This window comes from Lathamus discolor, chromosome 1 (assembly GCF_037157495.1).
Source record: "Lathamus discolor isolate bLatDis1 chromosome 1, bLatDis1.hap1, whole genome shotgun sequence".
Classification (NCBI taxonomy): Eukaryota; Metazoa; Chordata; class Aves; order Psittaciformes; family Psittacidae; genus Lathamus; species Lathamus discolor.
In genome coordinates this window covers 10705769-10730364 of record NC_088884.1, presented here as the reverse complement: position 1 = coordinate 10730364, position 24596 = coordinate 10705769, and the positions used below count along the sequence as shown (strand labels likewise).

Sequence of the window (24596 nt, the reverse complement as noted above, 5' to 3'; positions counted from 1 at the left end):
ACACGTTGATGTCTATGGTGCTCTGTGAATAGATACAAAATAGGGTATGTAAAAGGGTTATTATATGAAGGGGCTGCCATCTTGCTCCTCTGGAGACTGGTGGATACACAAATTTCTCTCTTTAGAGGGAACTCAGTTTCAGTGATGCTCATGTTAAGGCTGCATTTTTGGCTTTCTGGCTTTTTGACTCTCGCTGATTAAAAGAAAATAAAAATAAATCCTTCTCCTGCTAGCCTAAAACAGAAGAAAAAAAGATCTACACGCTCTGAAAAATTCATTTATTTTACATCCATGGATGATTTTGTAATAAAAATCCTCACAAGGCCTATTGTTAACATTACAAAATGAACAAGAAATTCCAACATCCACCATCCGCAGCAGTGCTAATAAGTTAGTGTGCAATACTACCCTTACTCCCCAGTGTGCACAGCAGCTGCATACCACTATGACCAACATATTTTAACTTGAAAAACTGACATTTTACAGACTCTGTACATCTATTTTGGACACCGACAGTTTTGTGCCTTAAAAAAGCTGTAAGTTATGTCATTGTTCCATAGTTTTTCTGTTACTTTTCTTAAGGTTATGTATGTTTTAGGTGGGCTACATGAATTTCTAAGTCTCTACATGGAGCTGCAATTACTGTGTGTGCTTTTGATCTGAACCAAAGATGCAGTTACCATTCAGTTCTTCCCTATATGTAACTCTCAGTAATGGTAACAGGAAAAGAGACGTGTGGGTGTGTTACTAATAACTCTAGACCATGTTAAAGGTCTCTTCAGTAATAATGCAGAATGTTTTATATTAGTCTGCTTAGAACAGAGCAGAAGATTATTAGCACCATTTCCTTTTATAAACACAAGACATTTATGAGGAAGTGTGCCCCAGTATATTAAGGATACAGTACTCAGGTGAGCATAAAATACTGCTCAGAAAGATGGCAGTTGGCATGGAATATATATTTTATATGCTTTTCCAATTCACCTGAACGTATGCACACAGTTACACACACACACGTTTATACACACGTACACGCACACAGGAGTGAGCAGAGACAACTTTTGTGTGCTTTATGGTTTCCCAAGTTCTCGAGTGTGTGCTCCACAGATTTCTAAGTCGGAAAATGCAAGCTCCAATTACACCAGCCTGGATTTGTGTAAGTGTGTTAAAACCAGCAGTTGCACCTTCCCACACATTCCCTCTGCAATGGAGTTACCATGACTTCTCTATTTTTCCTTGGTGTGCACAGACAGCATATGTAGGTACTCCACAGTAGAGCCACAATTACAGTCTGGAGGGCATTGAGTGTTAATTAAGCACCCATATAACACAGAACTTCACCTTTTTTTTCTCTTTCTTGCACAGCTGCATAGAACAATACACTTGAGATTGTCAGTAATGTCTTTTCCTTTGGACACCTTAGTTTTATGTAGGTTGTTGAATGCTAGTATATGCATAGACAAGCTAAGGTACAGCAGCCGAGCAAGTTACCCAAATTTATGGTGTACAATGGCAATACAGAACTTTGAGGCCAAGTATTAAATATTCTCAAGAGGAAAACATCTTGCAAATTACTGTAACATAAGTAGTAAACATCTGCATCTGTTTTATGCTGGTAACAGGGCTTGCTACAGGTATATTTCAAACACTGCAGAATAAAAATGAAGCTTTTACAAACTCACCAATCCAATGTTTTTTTCAAAACAATATTAAGTGTGTGGCTATGAAAAGAGAGTGACACATAAAAAATTTCCAAAAACCATTTACCACAGGTTAACATTTTTATAACTAGAGGAAAACAAAAAAATATGTACATAAATACATATATTTTTTTATAGATAGCAAATTACAGTTTCCTGCACTGAACATTTACCAAATACACAAGTACTGAACAATACTGGACAGGGTGCTTTGCCACACCTTGTGGCCTCCTTAAATTCCCATGAGAGTGGAAGACAAGTTTCTATGGATACAACTTGTTCAGTGACGCGAGCTCACACAAGAATTAAAAAAGTAAAGGAAACCAAAAACCCCACAGTGGAAATGCCTGACGTTTCCAGCACAAGCATCTTTAACAACAAAACACGAATGCTCAAGGGTACTTCAAGCACACATCCCAGCACTGTTCCAGAAAGCTTTATTCTGTATGACAGCCATCACCTGCTAAGGGTGACAAATTTGGGCGACAAACCTGATGCTCAGCTTTGTCCGCTGGCTTGTCAAAGCCACCACCTTTCTGATACATAGGTTGGTATGGAGCAGTTACTTTTCAGATCCCCTACAGAAACCATACCCTTTCTCTTGGACCTGGGCAGCCACTCCTGAGCTTCAGATAGAACATTAGGCTCTAGCTGGTTTCCTGGCCATTGCCTTTCCAGGGCTATAGGAACTGTGGCTGTTAGCATGATGGGGGAGTTTGGAAAGGGTGACACCAAACTATTTTTGAGTGCCATGTACACAGTTATTTTGGTTTTGAAAACAGAAAGCATCCACACCACACATTTCATTTCACTTGGCCAGAAATGTTACGTTCAGGTTCCTAATGCATAAATAATGATCGTTAGTGAAAAGGAGGACATGGACTCCATTGGGTTCTAGTGACCTTACCAGAAACTGTCTTCAAAATACTGCAGTTACTAGCTAGGAATAACAGGTCCATTTAGGTGTCCTTTGGAGCACACAATGCAAATATTTATTGTAGAAAAAGCACTCAGTTGTCTCCACAGGTTAGTGATGTCTGGAACTTGGGGGATTGTAAATCCAGTCCATTACAATAAGAGTCATACTCACAATCATGAAGATTATGCCAATTATCAGAAAAATTAGAGCCTGCAATTAAAAAATAACATTTTATTAATAAAGCAAGTGACTGAGCAGATTGTAGTTCACAGACTGTCCCACTGGAACTGCGTTTTGTGACACCCAGGGCCTGAGTTTGGGTCATTCTCTGTGACTGAAGCCCAAATAGGGCTATGTGAATCAAAGTGACTCTTGTGCAAATTTCAGTCCAAGAGAGCCAGGCTTTACAAGACCAGATCTAAAAAAAACCCCACTTTGTTACAATGAGCAATAATACAAAATATAGCACAGGAACAGGGTTTTTTTTTCTTCAAAAGCTGACCAATTACCAATGAATGATCATTGTTTCTGATATCAAGAACAGCTTCAGAGTTAATCCTTTTCATCTCTATATGACAAACAGGTAAGCCTATCTCTCCTCTCTGAAGGCATTTCTGTATATATGCAAGTGATTTAGATGTTTATAGTCACCCTTTGCTATAGCAGGGCTTTATTTGACTGTAATCTGTCCACACTCAACAATATTCTGCCTCACAACACAAAGATTAATATTTTATGTGATCTCAGCACACGATGTGAAATTATAGATGTGCCTAGCACAGAGCAACATGAAAAATGAAGAGAGACATGAGCAGATATTCAGTCTGTCGCTGATAACAGCTCCAAAAGTAATCATCAGGAATAATGTTATGATGACAACCATTATTTTTATACTTGCAGTATGTATCGGTTGAACTTCCATGCTTTTGTAAGCATGTAGATAGATGTATATATGTAAGTTTGTTTACATTATGTGCCTGCATATATATTTCATCAATTTTCTGATTAAATTTTCAAAGGACATCTCCTTGGTGATATTGTTAAATGTGCAGATACCTATTGATGTTCAGGATGAAAGGTACTATTGCTGCAGTCCAGCATGACGTATAAACACACACTGAGTATAATGATGAATCTTCATGTATGTCTCCTGTAGGTGTATGGGTCTGTCTCAGTGGAGCACTCAGTATCACTTAATTATCTGTGCAGTAAAACTTCCTTCTTAATCTTGACCTCAAATCTTCCTGTTAATTCACAGCTGGCCTTACAGCATGAACCAACAGCTCCTTATACAGTGTCTTGACGTTATTTAAGCAAGGGAGGTGTTGGCTAGACCTTAGTCTGGATTAGATAAATGCCTTTTACTAGCGATTTAAGGAACACTTTAACATAGACACTTACTGTTGTGTGTCACTAGCAATAGGGCACCAGAAGCTTTGGCTTGTAAAGCCTGGCTCTCCACGCCAAGGTGGATCACACTGCCTGACCTATATCTTGAGCAGGATACTACCATTTACGAGCAACTGCCAGATATTGCACTCTGAGTATTTGTGACCTGCGGAAAGCACACACCCTCCCATCCTTCCTTTTGCAGTTGCTGCCAGCTCCCTTACCCCAATTTTCTGGGGAGACCTCAGGTGCTCTTTCTCAACAAGCCGCAAATAGAAGGCAGCAGGGAGGATGAAGATCAGCAACGTAGCAGAAGAGGCACCTGTAAGAGAAAGCAGAGCTGAGCATCGTGTCATCTAAACACATAAGCAGCATAGTACACCTGCAAAAGAGAGTGTGTCTTCCAAGACCAGCTGCACACAAAGGGCTCGCTCTACAGATAGCATTCATGCAGGTCTCCATGCACTTATTTGAGTGCTTGGGGCCCAAAGAGGCACTTATTACCGAGAGGATTTGTTGAAACCAGTGTGGCTGCCTGTGTTTTGATGTCTGCATGTGAGCTGGTGAAATGATGACAAACAGACGATCCAAGGGCACAATGGCAATGGAAGGAGGGTGTCAAAAAGAAGGTGGATGACTTGTGCCCTGTAAGTGGCTGCTGCTCTCCTCACAGCAGAGCCCGGCACTGTGGCCTTGGCGTAGACATCAGTGAGGAGCAAAGAGGTTGTCTGAGTGGAGTATAAAATATGCAGAAACCCCATGGAGGTGCCTTTCTCAGGGGCATTGGTATCCCCAAATCCTTGGGCAGCTCAGAGCATGGACCTCTTTGGTCAGAGGTCAAAACTGTCCAAAAAGAAGAAGTAGGGAGAGAACTGTGAATGTTAAAACAAATGTGTTACATTTCTCCTTTTCTAACAGCACAGTTTGGCAGTCAATGCATTTTGTCCAGGCTATAGATGCTCGAAAACCAGAGCTGATTTCCCTCTCTTCCACATGCCCCAATGTTTTTTTTGTTAATATGAGAACTGGGATTATTGGATTACTTATTCCTATTGCCTTATGCAAGGTTGCAACAATACTGGGTAGTGTTTAGCTTTGTCTCAGCTATTTAGGATTTTTTGTCTTGTTTTTCCTTACTTTAATCTGCCTTTATATTATTGTACTGTAAGACCCAAACTGAGACTGTCATTCAGTCAATGAATGTGAATATGTTGTGGACAGGATTAGCAGGGTGAGCAAAAAGTGTTTATGAAACCTACCAATAAATCCAAAGATGTCTTTAATCGTTGGGACAAAAATTACAAGCAGATTATTAAAAGCAAGAATTACTGCTGCAGTCAGGAAATGTCTTATCCAGCTGAACGGCCTCTTGGGAAACAGCAGTTCACTGAGAGATGAACGGATCTGTAAAGGAAAAGCAGTGGGGGAAATTAATCAGCAGTTATTTTATCACTGTTTTTCACTTGTTTAAGTGATCTATCGATAGATTTCTTTTTCTGTGAGAAATTCTGACTGAAGAAATGTGTTATCAGTCGTTGATTCTCTTAATGTAACCTCACTCTGGTGTAGGTTTTTGAGAACTGGATTCACAGTTTAATGCAGAAACTCAAATATTTACAGTGTAGGAGAAAGTCAAGTAAATAGGGTGTAAAATCAGGGACATGAAATCTGTTCAACTGAAAGATGCTAATATCAGCGAAAAAAACCCCAAAGAAACCCTCTACTGTGAATACAAATCGGTAGGGAAAAAATGCATGGGTGAAATATGAGTTGCTGTATTCTTAAACCTGATCCCTCTGAAAATCCCATAGGAGTGCTGTCATTTATTTTTGTGAGGAAAGAACAAGCTGCTGTTTTACTTTCATTAAATATATACAAATATAACTCTTGTCTCAAAATAAAAACATATTTTTCAATGCTGCTTGGAAATTGTAATCCTAAAAGCTATTGAAGGGGATCCTTTTTGCTCTGTTGACTTTTTCACACAGAAAGCTTTTATGCTTTTTCATCAGCGAAGATAGTAAGTAGGAAAAAGGTCATAAGCAAATCCCTTTGGTGGCTGGAGATAGTGTTACTCTGAAGTACCGTGATTAACTTAAAAGATCTGAAATGTAGAAGTTGAACAAAAATGATTTTACACTGAAAAAACCTGAAACCTCACTTCTGTTTGGTTGTTTTAAAACAACAGACAACTGTTTCCGGCTGAGTTTGGTGAGTCAATTGTGGTTCTGTCGAACGGAGCCATCGTTTGGAAACACAACATGAATTTTGCGGTTTATATTTTTGCATGCTTGATGTGAGTCAATATTAGGAAGAAGGAGGCAGGCTGAAAAAATTTTGTCCAGCCCCTGAGCTGGTGTAAACCAGCTTGGTTCTACCAAAGAACTGTTGGTTGCATTCCTGTTCGCTTGCTCTCACTGTCTTGTGCATTATTCCTGCTGTGATATAGTCCTAAAATGAAGCTATCAGACTGAAGTTTACTGTGACTAATGGTACATAGATCTATATTGAATAATTTTTTTTTAACGGTGCAATGATTTATTTGTTAATAATAAACCGTGACTACTTTAAGAAAAATACAAGTGTGGTAGTTCATAGGGTTCATAGGTAGTAGATACAACTGTACTGCTTATTTGGAGTAATGAAATAATTAGATCTATTAAGCTGGCTGTCCCAATAGGCGGTATGAAATTGTATGCTGGTTTACAAGTAAATGATATTTTCTTGAGGAGTTCTTTTAACAGAGTGATTAGTATTGTGGTATGAAACTGCTAAGCCTTTGCACACTTCACTTGGTTGATTCAGATATAAATATGATTATATAGAAAGCTAAAAATGCAAAATGCTACATCTAACAGAGGCTTTTGCAATGCCCTTAGATTGTTTCCCCATGAAGAGTGATCAGTTAGTTAAGACTAAGAAACTAGGCTCTGGTTTAAACACACATTTAAAGCAGAGCACCAGAACACTCTAAACTAGATGGACTGATCACAATGGGTGTTATATACCCGAACTTCTGGGTTTTGTTTTGTAGACAACCTTGAATGGTGATCACTGCTCTTAGGTATTTGTCAGTAAGCCTGGAAACAGTACCTACGCAGAGCTTGTGTTTGCATCCAGGACAACGGAGCAACAGGACCCGGGGTTACTGCTCTCATCAGATAGCAACACTACAGTGTGACACAGATTGCTGGGAGTCCACCGGCAGCATGATGCTGGGCTTGTATGTGCCATACAAATGGCACACCAGCCTCCCAAAACTTAATGACCAGAACCAACTGCTTTTTCACTTGCTGCGTAGCAGCTTAGGGAAAGCACAAGGGACAGTCCTACATTCAGGAGCCTGGAGGGCTGCTCTTCAGGTGGGGATCGATCCTTGAGCACGGTCAGTCCTCTGCAGAGCAATTTGTTTAGCTGTGTCTTTCTCTCCCTGCTGTTGTTGATACTGTGTTTTTCTCTGTGAACAGAACCTAGAAGCTCCAAACATTGCACAGGCACTTGACTACGTGGCTGAGTCTCTACTGCCTGTGTTTCCAGTACTTAGTTTCCTTCCCTGTCCATAGACTCAAGTATGTAAGATGCCCACATGGCCTCTGCCTCTCTGCCTTGGCAGCCAGGTCTGGCAGTGTGGCACAGCACATGGCCTGAGCTATGTGTGGCTGTCTTGAGTTTGAATGCTATAGTAGGTGCCTATATCTGTATTAGGAAATTTTGTAAGAATATCCCCAAGTCTTCACTACTTACCCTACTGCTTTAATAAGTATAGTACAGAGAGAGAGCGCCAGGGCAGTTGTTCCTGATTTATTGCTGATTTATTTATAAAGACTGATTTATTTCAGTCTTTCAAAGTGTGTAACCTTAACTACTTGAGATCCTTGCCCTTGTCAAACTACATAAGAGAAAACAGACCCTTCCAAATATAAATTCAGATATAGTTTTCTTCAATGTTAAAGTCTGACTATGCTGAGCATATACAGTCAGTGTACACGGATTAGCCATGATTTCAGCTTCAGCAGCTGTGTTACTTACAGGGAAAAGGACAAGGGGCACTGTCAGGGTTACAGCCACCAGCACTGCCAAGCGAACTGACAGCAAGAGTGCATCAAAAGTGTACACTTTGGTGTATGTATGAAGCAGCTCATCTTCAACTTCTCCTACACAAAGGAAACAGAAATGAGTTAAATCACTTGAGCAATATTGCATATACAAAGGGATTTTTATACTGCAGCCAGATAACTTTAGCTTTGGCCAAGCTGCTCTCATAAGACACATTACGGGCTAGACATGAAAGAGGAATTTTCCCAGAAAAAGATACAAGTCCATCATTCAGAGAAGATGAGAGTGATGCTCTGAGGCGATGCTTTGTACTCCAGTATCTCAAATGAATTTCTCAAAGTCATAAAGTGGGTGTGGAACCTGAGGTAAAAATAATTGCTCTTATATGAAATAGCAAACAACTCAGTGAACTGGGAGCAGCTCCTTCTAACTCCACTGCAGTGTCCCAGCTCTGAGACAGAGCCCTCTTGCCCCAGTGATAGAGAGCAGATTGTGCAGTGTCATTCACTTCTTTGCTGTAAGAGAGGAGCTAAAGAGGTAAAAAGAAGTGGCGACTGCATAAAACAGTGGGCTAATACAGCCCACCCTGTTTACCTACCAGTTAGTCTAGCTCATCCGTATTTTTTTTACACTAGAATGCTTTGCACCTGTTTTTCAGCATAGTTGAAGCTGAATTAGTGGTGTCAAAGCCAGGGTGGGCAGCCCTTAATAGTGTTATGCAAAACTGTTGAGCAATAGAGTATTTTTAGTATGGTCACTCTTGGCCTTTACCAGAAGCCAAGTTCACAGCAGCTTGCTGCCTGAGTTCGCAAAACCAAGAGATATAAAACTGGTGCCCGTAGTAAGTGCCTCTGCGTTTCTCATGGATGAGGAACTTGTGGTCTGATGGCTGGATAAGTCCCACCACTTATTCATTAGGGTACACAGTGTATTATATTTGAATAATGTTTACACCTGGATTCCAGCCCAGGCGTAATACATGAAAACTTGAACCTCAGTGTGGTAGAACCATCTTGCCTGCTTTAAAATGAGAGTGAAAATTCTGCAGAGAAGGCTTTGACCTACCGTAGAAGGTAAGGTATCCAAACAGCGCAGCCAGAAGGTACATGATAAGCATGCCAGTGATGGAGATATTTGAGACATTCTGCATCCGTCTTCGGGAGCGACTGAAGTAGGAGAGAAAGAGAGTAACAGTGCTAGTCTTAGAAAGCTTCTATTTGTACAAAAAGTACTCAGAAGAGTCATAGCTTTACCGACATCCTTTCATTGGCTAGTAAGTTCATAGCAACTACATTGATTATACAGAGCTCTTGAAGCTTTGCAGCTTTGTGCAGAACTGCACAGACTTATGAAAGTGTGTTGAAACTCCATTTCTACTGCTTACTTAGTGACAACATATAAATATGCCACGTTATTTTGTATATCATTATCTATATGCGATCAATCTCAAATGGTGTATTTTAAATAAAAACCAGAATGGCTAAAATTATAGGTCTGGGAATAATAATAGACAAGAGTTTTCAGTCTGCTCTATATGAGCATACCCTTATATCTACATAGGGCTGTTCTGCAGGTTAAGGAAACTCTTGCAGGGCAAATAATTTGTTTAGAAATCCTTGGTGTAAGAAAATCTTCAGCTTATAGGACCTGGAAGCATGTTCCCAAGTAATCAGAGAATTTTTATTTCTTCTGAGGTTAAGCCTGCTGAAATAGGAGGTAATGGGTTTTGGCCTCCTTGAGTTTTGCAGCACAACCTCCTATAATGTAATTTTTGCTGTTGACCAAATGCATTTTTTAGCCCTTCCCAGCTGTCAACTGTGTGCTGATTTAAGCGAGAGTGTTTGATAAGGAAAATAGTCTGGGTGAAGAGACTAAGACACCCAAAACTTTGGCATCCCAAGAAACCTCAAGGGTAAGCAGCAGCTGAACCAGACACAGAATTTATTAAGATACTGTTAGAAACCAGAATTATCAGTTTCAGTGCAACCATGTTCCCCAGTATATTTCACGTCATTCGAAGAGCTGTCCGCATTCCTCCTTTCCTAAGTAAATATTGAACAGTGATCCTTTATCACCAATATCTACTAAGTCAAAGCAAAGCCAGTATCTGCTACTATGGAAAGCAATAAATCATTAACGGATGGGTGTCTACACACCAGCAATCAAGGCATAACGTGTAGTGATCTCTGGCTAACTGGTTAACTGGTTAACTGGAAGTACGGGACAAAATTTAAGAACCTTACTCTTTCAGTTCACTGTATATTGGTAGCACCTCAGGGTGGCATACGAATGCAAATGCCAGGATGGGTATTGCATAGGCAGTCTGTAAAATAAAGCTTCCATTAGTAAGAATGGTCACTGCTGTACCTCTGACTTTTGGCTTGCAACAGTTTAGCTGTGGCATGAATGGCTAGAAACAAATTCTACAGAATGTCCCTTACCCGTGAGTTGAACACAAAGTATTTTGGCTGACACATATCACTACTGTCGCTGTGTGCTTCATATTCCACGCCACTTCTGGGAGAGGTATCTTTTGGCTCCTCAAGGCCCGTCAAGTGCCCAGCAGTGTTGTCCATCATGAAATTCACACCAGAACTGAAAGACTCATTTGGTAACATGATCAGGTGTGCTGGCACTGTGTTGTTGTTGGCTGTCCAGTTTCCAAGCTCATGGTCCATGATGGGGAGAGGACAAGGTATTTGGGATTTCTTGAAGATTACCTACAAAACAGTAGACAATGTCATCAGAAGAGTAGCACCATGAGAGATTACACTTCGATCCAGAGTATGCCAAGAGAAATATGGACAGGCACACAGAAGAGAAAGAGCAAGAAACCAAGTGCTACTACTTTGCCTGCAAGTATTTGTTGTTACACTGCCTCTGCTGTTGGCCTGCTTTATATTTTATTTTCAAGTGTTAGTTTTTTAGCCTGATGTTTTTTATTCTGGCTTTGTTCAGCAACAGGCTGGTTGATTTGATTCACTTGCAGGTGCTATTCTAACATTCACATTAAATCGTCATGATAAGAAATAGAACCGCGTTGCAGTTTACAGGCTCTGTATTTGCTTAGAGACAATACCCAAACAGCTACCTACCACACTGACAAAGAAAACCATGCAGGTCAGCGAAAACCCACTCGTATAACCAAGATAACCTGTGCAGCAAGAAAAACAAAAACCAGTTCAGATACATATAAACTCACAATCCTAACAGAAACAACAAATAAGGTTAAGTGGGGCATTAAGCTTACCTAAACTCTTTAGAAGGGAGAGAGGAAGAATAACTGCAACTGTTACTAGTATGACGAGGTAGTTCCCATTTAAGAACCATTCTCTAAAGAGGAGGGATAAAAAGTAGCAATCATTCCCACTGACAGCAAAGTGAAAAATTTTCATCTAAGGCTCAGTTTGGGCAAAGATACCTACCCAGAACTCTCCTCAAGTTTCATAAATGCTCTGATCACTTCAGGAAGTTCGTATTTAATAATAAAGAGGTAACTTGACATTGCTGAAAAAGACCCAAACAAATACTTTGAGAGAAAACAGTGTAGTTCCAACAAAAATAATTTGTTTCAAGAAAACATTAATGCTGCATGAAAAATATATTGTTTTGGGAAATCAGTGTTCATTAAAATAGAGAAATGAGTTTTGTTTTAATAACAGTGAGATTAAATAGATGGTATGTTCCTCTGATATTGTTATCACAGAATCTTTAAGGTTGGATGGGACATCTGGAGCTCATCTATTCCAACCTCCCTGCAGGTTCACCTACACAACATTACACAGGAACACGTCCAGGTGAGTTTTCAATGCCTCCAGAGAGGGAGACTCCACGACCTCCCTGGGCAACCTGTTGCAGTGCTCTGCCACACACAATGTAAAGTTCTTCTTTATGTTGAAGTGAAACTTCTTGTGTTTCAGCTTATGGCCACTGTTCTTCATCCTGTTGCTGGGCACCACTGAAAATAGCCTGGCACCATCCCCTCTAGTACCTGCCTTTGAGATATTGAAATGCATTAATGAGATCCCCTCTCAGTCTTCTCTTTACTAGGTTAAATAGGCTCAACTCCTGCAATCTGTTCTCATAACAGAGATGCTCCAGACCCCTGATCATCCCTGTGGCCATCTGCTGGACCCTTTCCAGTGGCTCTGTATCTTTCTTGTACTGAGGAGCTCAGAACTGGACACAGTACTCCAGACGTGGCCTCACAGGGTTGACTAGAGGGGAGGATCACCTACCCGGACCTGCTGGCCACATTCCTTCCAATGCACCCCAGGATGCTATTGGCCCTCTTGGCTGCTAAGGCACAGTGCATAGTCAACTTGTCATCTGCCAATACTCCCAGGTCCTTCTCAGCTGAACTGCTATTAGGTCAGCTTCCAACAAAGTTATGAGAATGTCCTGAATGACGTCTAACATTCATTATTACAATATAATACAGTTATTACTGAATTAACAGCTTGCTCAAATCACTGTTCTTATGAAATTTCCACTCAACTTTTCCTTTTCCTTTTCTGTTGCAATGTTTTTCCAATGGACACTGTTCATCCACATTCTGTAGTTGTTACTGCCTCTAAATTTCTTCATCTACTTTATTCTTTATCCCTTGTATTTTCAGCTTCTCCCTTCCAATACTCTATATATTCAAAAACTCAACTAGTTGTTGGGAGTCTTGATGGAAGGGTGGACTTGTATACAACTCATTTAAATATTCTGGCAAAAGGCATGCTTTCTTCAGTTATTTTATATTTGCCACAGAGAGGTCTTTGATGAGCATTCTCTCTATGAATCAATCTAGACAAGAGAACTAGAGAGGCAGCTATTCCTTTCTAACAAGGAAGTATATTTCCTTCCTGAACTGAACCACATTAGATATTAGAAAGATCATAGAACAGGATGGACAAAATTTAAAAGTCTCTTGCAATAAAGGCATGTGAACCACTTCTGTCTGGGTAGCAAACTTGCTTTAAAAGAACAGTAATGTTCTGGTGACGCGTATTGGAACATACTGCATTCCAAGAGAAAGATCACAAGAAAATCTACATACATTTAATTGACCAATGATGCATTTAATTTATATTTCAACTACTTCTCCTTAAGAAATCCAGAAAAAAATTACAAACCCTGCTGAGCTTTCAGATATGTGTTCATATCTGAAAATATTCATATTTCAGATATGGTGTTACGCAGCCTCCTAAAAGGCTTCTAAAAGGAAAAGGAAATATTAAAAGGAAATAGGTTTTGTTGCATGAATGCACAGTCCTACCCTTACTGCTTACATTGGTAAGTAAACAGCCTCTGGCTCTGAGAAGGTGGAGGTTTTTTAATTGATAGATATTTCACAGGGAGCTTCTTTTTGGATGTATACTTTCAACAATCACTCTTAAACACTCAACATCTTAGACAGATCACATCCCAACTATCATTTCAGAGAGAGAATTTAGGCAGAAAATAAACTACTCAAGAGGCTTTCTTGTATGGAGGAGACAGAACCATGTGCTGTTTCTTTTACGTAGATTTAATCTTTCCTAAGCTGAAGCAGATGATGGCTAGTCTGAACTGTACTCAATAAAGAGAAATGGCCAGCTCCTTGAAGACTGTCAGTCAAGCCATTTAAGTCTTCACTGGTCATGGAGAGATTATAGGCAGCTAGCCTTCACCAGACGCTGAAGCATCAGGTAGCTGAAACAATGAAGATGAATTCCTTTTGTCCTTACTTATTACAAAATAGTGTGTACTGTACCTGACTCATCTCTGATGCCATTTAGCTAAACAGAGGAGAGGAAGAACTTGTGTCAAAAGTTAGAAGACTTTTGCCCCTTACCTCCGATGTTCTGCATTGTAACTGAAACGAAAACAGCACACTTCCCAGGCCAGCCAAAAGCCTTTTCTCCCAGTTTTTCATATATTAGTGATTCTGAAAAAAACCCCAAAACAAAACAAAAAAGAAGCATGGGCCACTGAGTTGGATGCACTGGCAAAGTACGTTCCAAAGTAAAATACATGCATGCATCAGGCACTGTTAGTCCCAGCCTGATCCTCATACCTCCTTCTTTCGATATCTTCAGCAAGAGGTGGACCGAGTAGAGTGACAGTACGGCTACGCTGAGCAGCAAAACTCTGCAAGACAAAGCAGAAATCAGAATCCCAAGCAGGACATCAGAGACACTCAGTTCGTTTGAACATAAACTTCTTATTCTTATGAAGTTCAATGTGTAAATAGTTTTCCGCAAGTTTATGCTTTGAACTGTCAGTGCTAAATGCAGAGAAAAGTGATAATTGTAGCTTAGTTGTGAGTGCAGTTGCACCTTATATATGCCAAAAGTCACTCAAGGCTTGTTTAACTCCAGGCAAGTGCCAATTCTGTGATATGACAGAATCTTATATCTTAGCAGGACCCTATTAAAGTAAACAGATTTCTATGCAAGGGTCAGGTCTGGTTTTTTACCTGCTCACTGATTTTAATCTCTATCCTTACTCAGAGCTATCAAAAAAAGCCCAGCCCTGTGACAAGTGTGACTGTGACAACTTCATTGCCACTTCCTGGCTAGTCACCACTTTAGACTTTTGCCATGTCATCATGAAGTTGTGGAGTTTAGCTTGAGATGCCTGCTATGCAAAGTGCATTATAAATCATGCATAACACTAAAGCATGGTGTGACCCTGGGAAACCTGCTCTTGGAGCACTTGCAACGTACTCTTCTGGACTACTCTGCTTGAAGGTACTTGTGCCTGCATTTGTTAAATCTGATTACTGCCGTGTTCCTTCCACACACCACTTGTGTCCTCTGTGATTTCAGCTCTCTGTCTCTAGCGTCTCTGGTGAAAAATGTAGCTTTCGTATGACATTTTCATTGCACACCACCATGGGCAGCATATCCTATTACCATAACCATCCTGTCATCAGCCTGTACAAGTGTTGGTGCAGACAGGGATGTGATGATAACATGACAGAGCTAGGAAGTGCGGATGTGCCTTACTGTGTGGCGCAGCAAGAGGTTGTGCCCAGACTTTCCACTCCACTGAACGTGTGGTTTGGTATAGATGTGGAAGATACCGACAGCCAAGACTGTAAATAAGTTTCAGGCTCTTGGGCTAGGTGATGGCCACCAGATCATCACAATTTTCTCTGAAGTTTCTTTCTCCAGGTGAGACAGAAAGCACTACGGACTTCATGTGAGCAGGATCGTCTCTCATGCCCTGGCCTCATGCAATGTAGTAAGGGGGGATCACGTCTGAGGTCACAGTGTATCGTGCCAAGACAGTATCCTTTTTGATTACGGGTATCCACATAGCTGCTATTTCAGAGTCTGTGTATCCTGGCACATGAGATATGGTAAACCAAAGCCATCCTGGTTGCTAAATCATGCCAGGCAGTAGAAGTGGTGCTCTGGTGTGTGCTCCATGCTATTGCAAGACTCCCCTGCTGGAGAGGAGGATGTAATGGGAACTTCTGCAGAGCTTCTCAGTTTTAGAAGCCCTCCTTTTGCCTTCACCCTATAGAACATCTTCCAGCATGAGAGCACTTGGGCAACATGAGAACAGCAAATTACAAAAATTTAGACAATGCAGCCAGCATCACCTAAATTAGAATTAACGTCCAGCAGTTTCCATTTAGTAGATGTGATTTTTCTGTCCAGATAACACTAACGTCATGCTGTGTGAAAACAGAGGGACCTGCAGCCAGTGGATGCATGCCGTGGGGGTAACAATATCCCCACACAGTATTATACTTTCAAATAAAACTCCTTCCTCTACCAGAAGGGAGAATGTTCTCATGCAGAAAGTATGGAAGTAGGACAGAAAAGAAAATGAGCTGTGGGTGGAAACATCCTTTGCTTTTGCTGTTTAATACTCTATAGGGTTCCTTTAGCATTACTCCCTGCTTTAGCACTGCCAACAGAGCTAATGTCATTAGGCTCATAATAAATGTTTTCAGCCACCTGTGTGAATGAACAAAGCCTTAAAAAATAGAGATATTACAAAGGTAAATTTTACTTTAATTTTTTTCTAGCGAGGATTGATGTATCACAGTTTTCTTTGCAGTGATAATCTGTGGCCATACGTGTTAGTATAAGTGCTCAAAGCCTACATTTTTTCAACTGTAAAGCAGTCAATGTTAAAACCAGCTTCCATTTTTATATCTGCAAATACTGTATACAAACTGTTTGAGTGCAGGTGCTGGGAAGTACTTATCCAGGACAGCATTTGCATCTACAATTAATTTTTAGTTAAAAATTCTGCTGGCAAAACAGGAGGTGTTTCTTAGCAACTGGAAGCTACATGTAGCATTTCAAATGTTCTTGCTGTCCTACTCACACAATTTCCAGAAGAAAGGAGCCATATAAAGATAGCAATGCGACCTGTTTTAAAGGCTTGTTTGATTTCAGTAATGTAAACAATGGCCTATTGTCATACAGTACTGTCGTGCTTTATTCCAGACTCGCAGGGGATTAAAATTAAGGCTTCATTTAAAAATAAAAGCAGTTATTAAAAAGAAAAAACCTTTTTATTATTTTTTTTGTGTACAGTCTGTCTCATTTTACAAGGTTAGCCATAGATTAAAAACCTTCACATGGCTATCTGTTACTGTCCATCAAAGCCCATTTTGTATAGATACTGTATGTTAGCCACATACCATTGCTGTCATCTGTGCACACTGAGTACAAATAGACTTGAGGGAGTAGCATTAAATCTGGATAAATCTGTGAATGTCTTTGCATTCAAAGCATGCTGCTATTTCAGACTTACAGCAAATATTCTTCTTCAATTTCTACATAGTGATTAGATAGTTGGGATGATGTAAATATATACTTTATGGATGACTTATTTCCCTTGTTGAATTCCCGTACTGAACCAGCAAGATTGCTGTTGTTATTTTAGGACCAGTATACTGTTCTTCCCCTCTGGTTTCTGACTGCACAGTATCAATTCACAGTTGTGTTCCTGACACAAAACAGGGCTAAAATAAATTAAAGGTCTGTCAGCAGTGAACGGTTCCTTGCTGTGCAGCTTAAATGTTTTCATTACAGATGATCTTACAATAGTTTTCAGCTAACAAAACAAGCTTAACGTACCTCTCTAACCACAAAAAATCTAGCTCTAGCTCACTGCTTATATTCTATTTGCTTTTCTTTCTGTGTACTTACATGAAAAGGATAATTCCTGTGTTGGCCATGGCATAAGAGAGCCCTAAAATACCGCTGCCCATAATGGCATTGCTGAGGTTGAAAGTGGACATTCCAAAAGAAGTTCTTCCCCGGTGCTGTTGGGAGCAAGAACAGAAAATGGCAATTAATTTACATTTTACTGAGCTCAGCAGACTAATTATCCTCTTTGCTGGTTTTCCCTGTATTGCTCCCTTGATCCTTAGAGGTGGAGCTTTGTCAAGGTTCCTGGGTCTACAGGTGCTTGCTGCCATACGGAGTGTCTTTTACCCCCAAAGCCAGCTGTGCTGGTAGGTGTTTGCCTCTTCCTACTCTCTTTGTCTTGGTAGGGAGGGTGCTGCTTCCCAGGTAGGTAACTGAGGTGACATAGCCACAACTGATGGTGCTGGCCAGTCTTTACGGTAATACATACTGCTACCTAACAGATTTACCGATTATGACAAAATTATATTTGTTGATTTCATTTACTATTTCAAAAATTCAGATTACTTTTAAAAATTAAACAGATTATCGAATTTTTCTCTAAGTAGTATGTGCTTCTTTCTTTGGGGACATAAAAGTGTGTCTGGGGGAGAAAAGAAGGAAGCACTGTGTTTCTCAGGCTGGAGGCAGGAGAGTGGAAGAGGACAAAAAACTAGGAGAGGGTGGGTGGTGTGTAAGGGAATCACATCTGCTGCCAAGTGGAAAAGAAAAAGGGGGAATATGGCTCTTAATTTTAGCTTGCAATCAGAAGTAATATTATTTGGTTTTATTTGATCAATCCTAATGAAACCTGTAACATGACCTAAAAAATTATGCTTTTCTTTGCAGCAAGTGCATGAAAACTTTGAATAAAACTAAATCCTGAGCAGAAAGGCACCCACATGCACAACCCAGGAACTAGTGCTGTGCTTCCAATTGCATATGGAGTTATCTAAAGAGTTGCAGGTGTGTTGAGTGTAATGTTCAGCATTGCAAAGCCAAACACGAATGCCCTTTCTTTAAAGCGATGCAGCTGGATGTGGATTCATTTACATGGATGCTGGAAATAAACAATACAAGCACGCACACACTAACACCCAGCTCTTACACTGATATACAAGCAACAAGGTTCCCCTGAGCCAAATCTTCTGTCAGAAAAAGGGGTGCCAACCAAACCTGGCTGAACATCTTGGGTAAGATGACATGGGCATGTGTGCTTCTGAAGTCCAAGCATGATATGAGGAATTTTTCTGATTACTTGTGAAGGAAAGATCCAGTTTTCCTTGCAAGACTATGGAGAGGGCTTACTGCACTACTACAAAATGTGTTTACTCTTCCAAAGCCAAGATAATGCTGACCAAGCTCCAGAGCAATTTTGTTTACTGAAACATTTGGAAAAAGGTTCAGGCCAATAAGATTTACTTTGTAATTGTAACTCTTTGTAACCCTTAATTTTAATAATGAATACATTGTAACCCTTTGTAACCCTTAAAAATGAATAAAACTTACATATTCTTCATTATATTCTTCCAATTTCTTTTTACCCAGATATCCGTTTGTAAGGAACTTCTGACTTTCTGCATCATCACTAGCAAATGGACTGAACACAAGGGAAAATAAGAAAATATTAGATGAGGCTTATGACACACATTCTGGTCAAGTAGAGCCTTTTATTGTTAGTGGAAACTTCCCTTTGACCATTGCAATTAATATTTAAAAATCCTTCAGAAAAAAACCCCTCTTTTCTCCCCTAAGGTTTTCATGTCCAATCACATGTTTAAAAGATCTTTGCATTGCCCTGGCATTTAGTTTTAAACCCAGTAATCTTCAAATTATACATTATTGCAGATGTTGGAAAATAACAGCTCCTTATTGCCAGCAATGTGCTGAAGCTGAGCACGTACTTCACATCTGAGGAACAGAGCGCCTTGCAACTGCCCTGTTGGAGATAAGTGCTGGGGGCGTGAGGGAGGTGTCAGCAAACTGAGAGCTGGAGGCTGGTGGATGGTTTTGAGATGTCTTCCTCAGGCCACCCAGGTGCTGGTGCTATGATGGGTTGTGCTGGAGATGCCTGAGAGTGGGCTGTCCCATTGGGAGCACTTAACTGCTGCCCTCCATACCTTGCTCTGGAAAGCAATCCCCCTCTCGGGGTGCTCATGTTGCACTGCCCTGAGAGCATATTAATTTACACGTGTACTATTTGGCCGGAGTGGTTGGAAACTGCCGGGCAGGTTCTTGGAGCTGGGAGCCTGCAGAGGTCATTCCAGGTGGTGGCCAGCAAGGGGGGGACCCACGGTGGCTCTGCAGTGCTGGCACACCATCCTGCAGGGCACAGGGCAGAGACAATTGATCCTGAAGGGGAAATACTAGGGAAGCAATCACACCAATTTCAGTGCATTACCTAGGAGATGTTTTGAGTCCCAGATGACATTAGTGGAGCTTGTTTTTTGATTATTGCTTTCTAGCCCCAGTGGAAGAGCCTTCCCATTTAAAGGCTTACCTTGTAATTGCAGACTTTTCTGAATCCGCCACCTCTGTGTAGTTGTCTTCAAGGCTTTCCCCACTGTTGCTCTGATTATCCAGTTCAATGTTGACTTTCTGCAGCTCCATGCGATCCATTAGAGTGGTCAGCGCTTTCCAGCACACGCACTTGGCTCTTCACGGTAAACAGCACCGCGCTGTCTGCTTGTGGGTCCTCTCTACCATGCGGGGACTGCCGGAACACTCTGTTCTGCAAACAAAACACAACAGAATCATTAGTTTTTCTCAAATTAGGTAAAACAGTGTGAATCGTTGGGTTTGAGTTTGATCTTTGTAATAGCATTAAGAGGGGAAAGCATTGCAGACTGGGAAAATTCTGGGCAAGCATAATGCCCCTTTATATGCCAGTGCTTGGAACTTCCGTCTCCCTTCAAATAGTAAAGAGTGCAAAGGCCAAAGGATGCACAGAGGATGTCCAGCATCCATCAAAATGACAAAGCCAGCAGAACATAATTTCTTGAATTTCTGAGGAAAGGTGATACAGAAGTGCTTGCTATTAGAAATGAAGGGAGTCTGTCAGGGTTTCCCTACCACTGCTTCAAAACTTATGTGCTCTTAAAGGAAATGCTCAGTGCTTTGATTTATTTGTTGTAAGATCCCTTCACTGGGATCTGACAGAGGTGAACATCTCTGCATGTCACTTCTATAACAACTAGAAGGTGTAACTCTGATACAGCGGTTTCTGGTTGTCAGTGTATCTGCTTAACTCTTGTCCCACCACTAGAAGCCCTGTCTCACTAAAGATTACCACACGGGTATAAGACCGACTACCTCTAATGCTGTTAAAGAAATTCCTGCCTCTTAATCATATGAATAAATGCTCAATGAACTTTGTATTTCCATATGGACCAAAGGAAACTGTACAAAACGAAGTTACAAAGAGGACTCCACCTCTGTGATTTCAGCAGCTTTATGTTAGTCTTATCTGCAGACACACATTTACATTCGCTTGCTCATTCCCAGACTCAAGGAAAGCACTGAGCAAGAAATGATGTAGTTTTAAAATACTTTTCCCTTCCCAATGATATTTTTTAATGCATTTTGTATTCCCATGTCACAGCTGAGGAGAAAAAGGGTGTGCTGGTGAAGGGAGTGAGCACAGAGCAGATAGCACGTTGCTGGCACACCTGGGACCAGAACTGCAGACTGTACCTGCTCCTTTGCAGTCAGGCACACTGGCTGGGTCTGCTACATTTTTCATAAGTGTCACATGGTAAAAGCATCCCAGCACTGCTTAATAACAGTATCAGAACACACGGCAATGAGTCATTTCTACGTCTGTCTCTTTGTAACACCAAACTTGCAATTATTTAGCAGCCTTTTTCTGGTTTTACTTTTATGGATGTATAGGTCCTTGCTCAATGGCCAGACCTTCCCTGTCCTCTGCGACAGACCACACGCTGTTCCTAAGAACGCAGTGGCAAACTGTTAGAGTGCATGCATTTAACGTGCAAATGCAAACTTAAAATACCAATCCTGGAGGAGAAAACTGACCCTGGGCCAGAAATTAATGGCAGCTTCCTTGCTTCTAGCTAAAACATCCACCCAGACCAGACAACCGAAAAGGAAAAGCAGTATCACAGTGCATTAGGAGATTTCCTACCAGAGCGAGCGGCTGTGTTTACTCCTTTCTGCTGCCATGCGGGGAGTGTGTGTGTGTGGATGAGTGACTCGGGCATCAGGGCAGAGCTGCCAGCACTCGCATTCCAGGGGCGGGGGGGGGGGGGGGGGGGGGGTAGGTCTGCCCTCCTGGGGTATGAATAACTCTGTGACATGAAAAAATAATACCCCCCCCCCTAACAGAGCCCTCCCAACTGTGGTTTCATTGACAGAACTGTCTTCAAGCGCAGTCGCTGCCCTGTCTGAGAAAAAAAGTCCTTCCAATTCCTGGTGTTTGCTTTTGATCTATGGTATAAAAGTCAGGCGGACAAATCTGACTGCGCTTAGCCCTGCTCTGGTAAAGGGTAAAATCTCCTCTGTGCGCACTGCCTAAAGCTTGTCATTGAAATGTCTTTTCCAGAAGTGGCAGTCCAAAAAATACAGATCTTCAAAGAGCTGGGAAAGAGAGGAAAAGTAAGCAAAAAAGTTGCCAGGAATTAAGTTACACAAAGATTAGGCTGAGAAGGAAAGTGTGTGCAGCACAGCAAACACTGTTTAGAAAGGGGAGCAAAAATTGACTGGAAACACATGTTGCAGCATAAGAATCATCTGGACATTGTCCTGTCAAACATTTACACAAGTAATCTGATTCATGGGCGTCACCTCAAGAGACCAGAATTAGCGCAAAAAGCAGTAATTTTTAATGATTATTTTTTTAAAACCTATGGATTCCTGAATGTCTTCTGGTGAAGGTGCAAAGCCTAAGGTGGCAAAATTAAATCTGCTGACAACCTGGTTTGTTGCAGTTGCTTTTAAAGGAGTGGTTGGTAGATCTCAAGGGGGCTGCAAGCCATGAGCTGAAAGCCTTTAGCGTGAATGTGAGCAGGATGATACTCATCAAATGGACTTGGTATTAGATTTGAATCCTGCAAACGCTAACAACTGCAATTACAACTGATGGAGCTGGTCCTTAGTTGGTGGAAATCCATATCTCCAGATTCCTAGCACTGCAAGTCCTGAAGGGTTCAGGGGGTTGCTGATGTACCAGTAGCATGTGCTCCCCACAGGTAATGTAGAAGGGGCAGAGCTAGCACCCCTTCACCTCATGAGGAAATGGGATAGCTCTGCACCTCTTGGTTTGCTGTTCCACTTGCGAGATATTATTTAGAAAAAGGGGGATGCACTAGCGGGCTCTGCTTAAAATAAAATGCTGGCTACAGCTGCATGCTGTACCATGCCCAAGCCCACTGCCAGGGCTGGTGGCATGAACTCTGCGGGGGTTCGTGCTGGCTGAACCACCGCTCCCGGGTGATGGCCAAGCACCAAGGCAATGATGGTGTGATCGAACACAGCCACCAAGGTCGAGCACATCTGGCTCCTGCCAGAAGATTAGGACATGGCGTCAGAAGAGAAACACTGAAGTTTATCTGCTTTATCTTCCATGGGATTTAGCGCTTTCTGCCTCAGAAATCTGAATTTGGTTCCTAAACACACAAGAAAAATCTCTTCACAACATTCCTTAAACTTAGCTTCAGTATGGTGATGGTTTTGCTCCCTCATATAGCATTTAGCTGAACAGAAAAGATTTTTCTTGAAGTGTGGCATAAAAATGGAAATAATGATTCTAAAAGAGATTCACCTGTTATTAGAGGGAAGTTATTTATCCCTATCAAACTGTTTTTCTTTTCAAGTATAGGGTACTGTTCTGCAGCATTTACAATTTTCAGCAATGATTCAGAAAATGGTGATATTCTTTGGCATCTGATTTCACAAAGTTATTGATTTCTGTCCAGCTTGCAGTTAGGGCTTTAACCATTCAACCATTGGGCAAATAATGGCAGGCCACAGATATGACAAACATTTTCATGGGTTTTTCAGTGTCAAGATTTGTAAGCTTTGCCATGGTATCAGGTTTAGCAGATTTTGCCAGATTCTTCGTCTTCATGATAGTGACTTTATAATAAAATTGTCTATGCAGCTATTTCAAAATAAAGTAAGTATTGTCACTGCAATAAACAATCAAAAGACAAAGCGTACTCTCACAAATTATTATTCTTACAGAAATGTTAAACCAGAAAATCAAGAGTCTTGAAAAACAAATCTCAGAAGTTAGCCAAGGGCTGCAAATGGAAGCAAACACTCATTCCCTAATTGCCTGGTCAATTTTAAACACCTTTCGCTGTTTATCTGGTTGCTGAAGTTTGATTTGTCATGCAAACCACAATGAAACAAGATTCAATTCCCTTCCTGGAGAGGTATCAAAGATATTTGCCAACATAAACTGCCATCTCAGTAAATCTTAAGGAGCCCATCGTTTGCATTGCACTTATATTTACAAATTATTTACATTTCTAATGCTCCATTTTTAAAGATGTGGCCAGTGTCTAGAATAAATTGATCAAGCATTGTAAAGAAAGAATCTGTAGGTTTACCTGTGAGTCAGGCAGGTTCTCCCGCTTGCTTGCTAAGCAGTTTTGTATCTTTTAGGAATTGCACCTGTAATGAAAAATTCGCTCATGTGCAACCTCGAGCAGTTGGACAGTGATTTAAAGACAAATGGGAGTGTATGAGACGAACCAATCACCAGCTGCTACACCCCAACAACTCCCTTTGACAAACTTGCGTCAGCTCTTTTTGAAAAAAAAAAAAAGGAGAGAGAAAAAAAAAGGAGAAAGGTAAATCAGTTTATTGGAGCACACCGAGGGCAAACATCTCTGTTACCAGAGCTCTTTGCTCTCTGAGCTTAGCACTATTACAAAATGCATAGCAGAATGCTTCACCCAGGCTTTCATTTGGTAGTCATCAGTTTTGAATGATGCGTGTGCGTTATACTCACAGTAGCACAATAGTAATAAGGCTGGGAAACAGGATCTGGGAGAAATAACTAAGGGTGCCCGCACTGCTCTTATCTCTGTGACTGCCGAGCCACAGCTTGTGCTTGCAGTGAGATGTGTGCGACAGGACTTGGTCGGAAGTGTGTGCTTTCAAATAGGCTGGTTGACCTGTGCCTTAGTTTTCCAGCTGAAATATTTACCGTCTTTTTGCAATTGTGGAGGTATATGTCAAGTGATGAGTGTTATTCATTTAATGGCAATATAGACCCGTGGAGAAGTATTAGATTTCCTGTAATGTGACTGCAATACTGTAGAATTTACAACCTTTTATCCAATTCCATAATGACCATAATTAAAAAAAACCCCAAACAACACTCCAGCCCTCCCTCCTGTGTAGGCTTTGTGGTTAAAGCCCTCAGACTGGCCTGAC

At 41.0% G+C, this 24596-nt stretch overlaps 1 protein-coding gene across 1 annotated transcript; it reads right to left on the bottom strand.

The window, feature by feature from the left end:
• Positions 1–264: 264 nt before the first annotated feature.
• SLC38A4 (solute carrier family 38 member 4) lies at positions 265–23871 on the bottom strand. Its single transcript, XM_065688676.1, has 16 exons — positions 23765–23871; positions 19693–19923; positions 18702–18792; positions 17214–17329; positions 14111–14184; positions 13889–13981; positions 11490–11571; positions 11315–11397; positions 11160–11218; positions 10506–10784; positions 10308–10387; positions 9130–9230; positions 8038–8162; positions 5268–5412; positions 4233–4330; positions 265–2829 (listed from the first exon to the last, which is right to left on the bottom strand). Exons 2-16 carry the CDS (start codon positions 19809–19811, stop codon positions 2728–2730), a joined length of 1647 nt encoding a protein of 548 aa, XP_065544748.1. The 5' UTR covers positions 19812–19923; positions 23765–23871; the 3' UTR covers positions 265–2727.
• Positions 23872–24596: the final 725 nt, after the last annotated feature.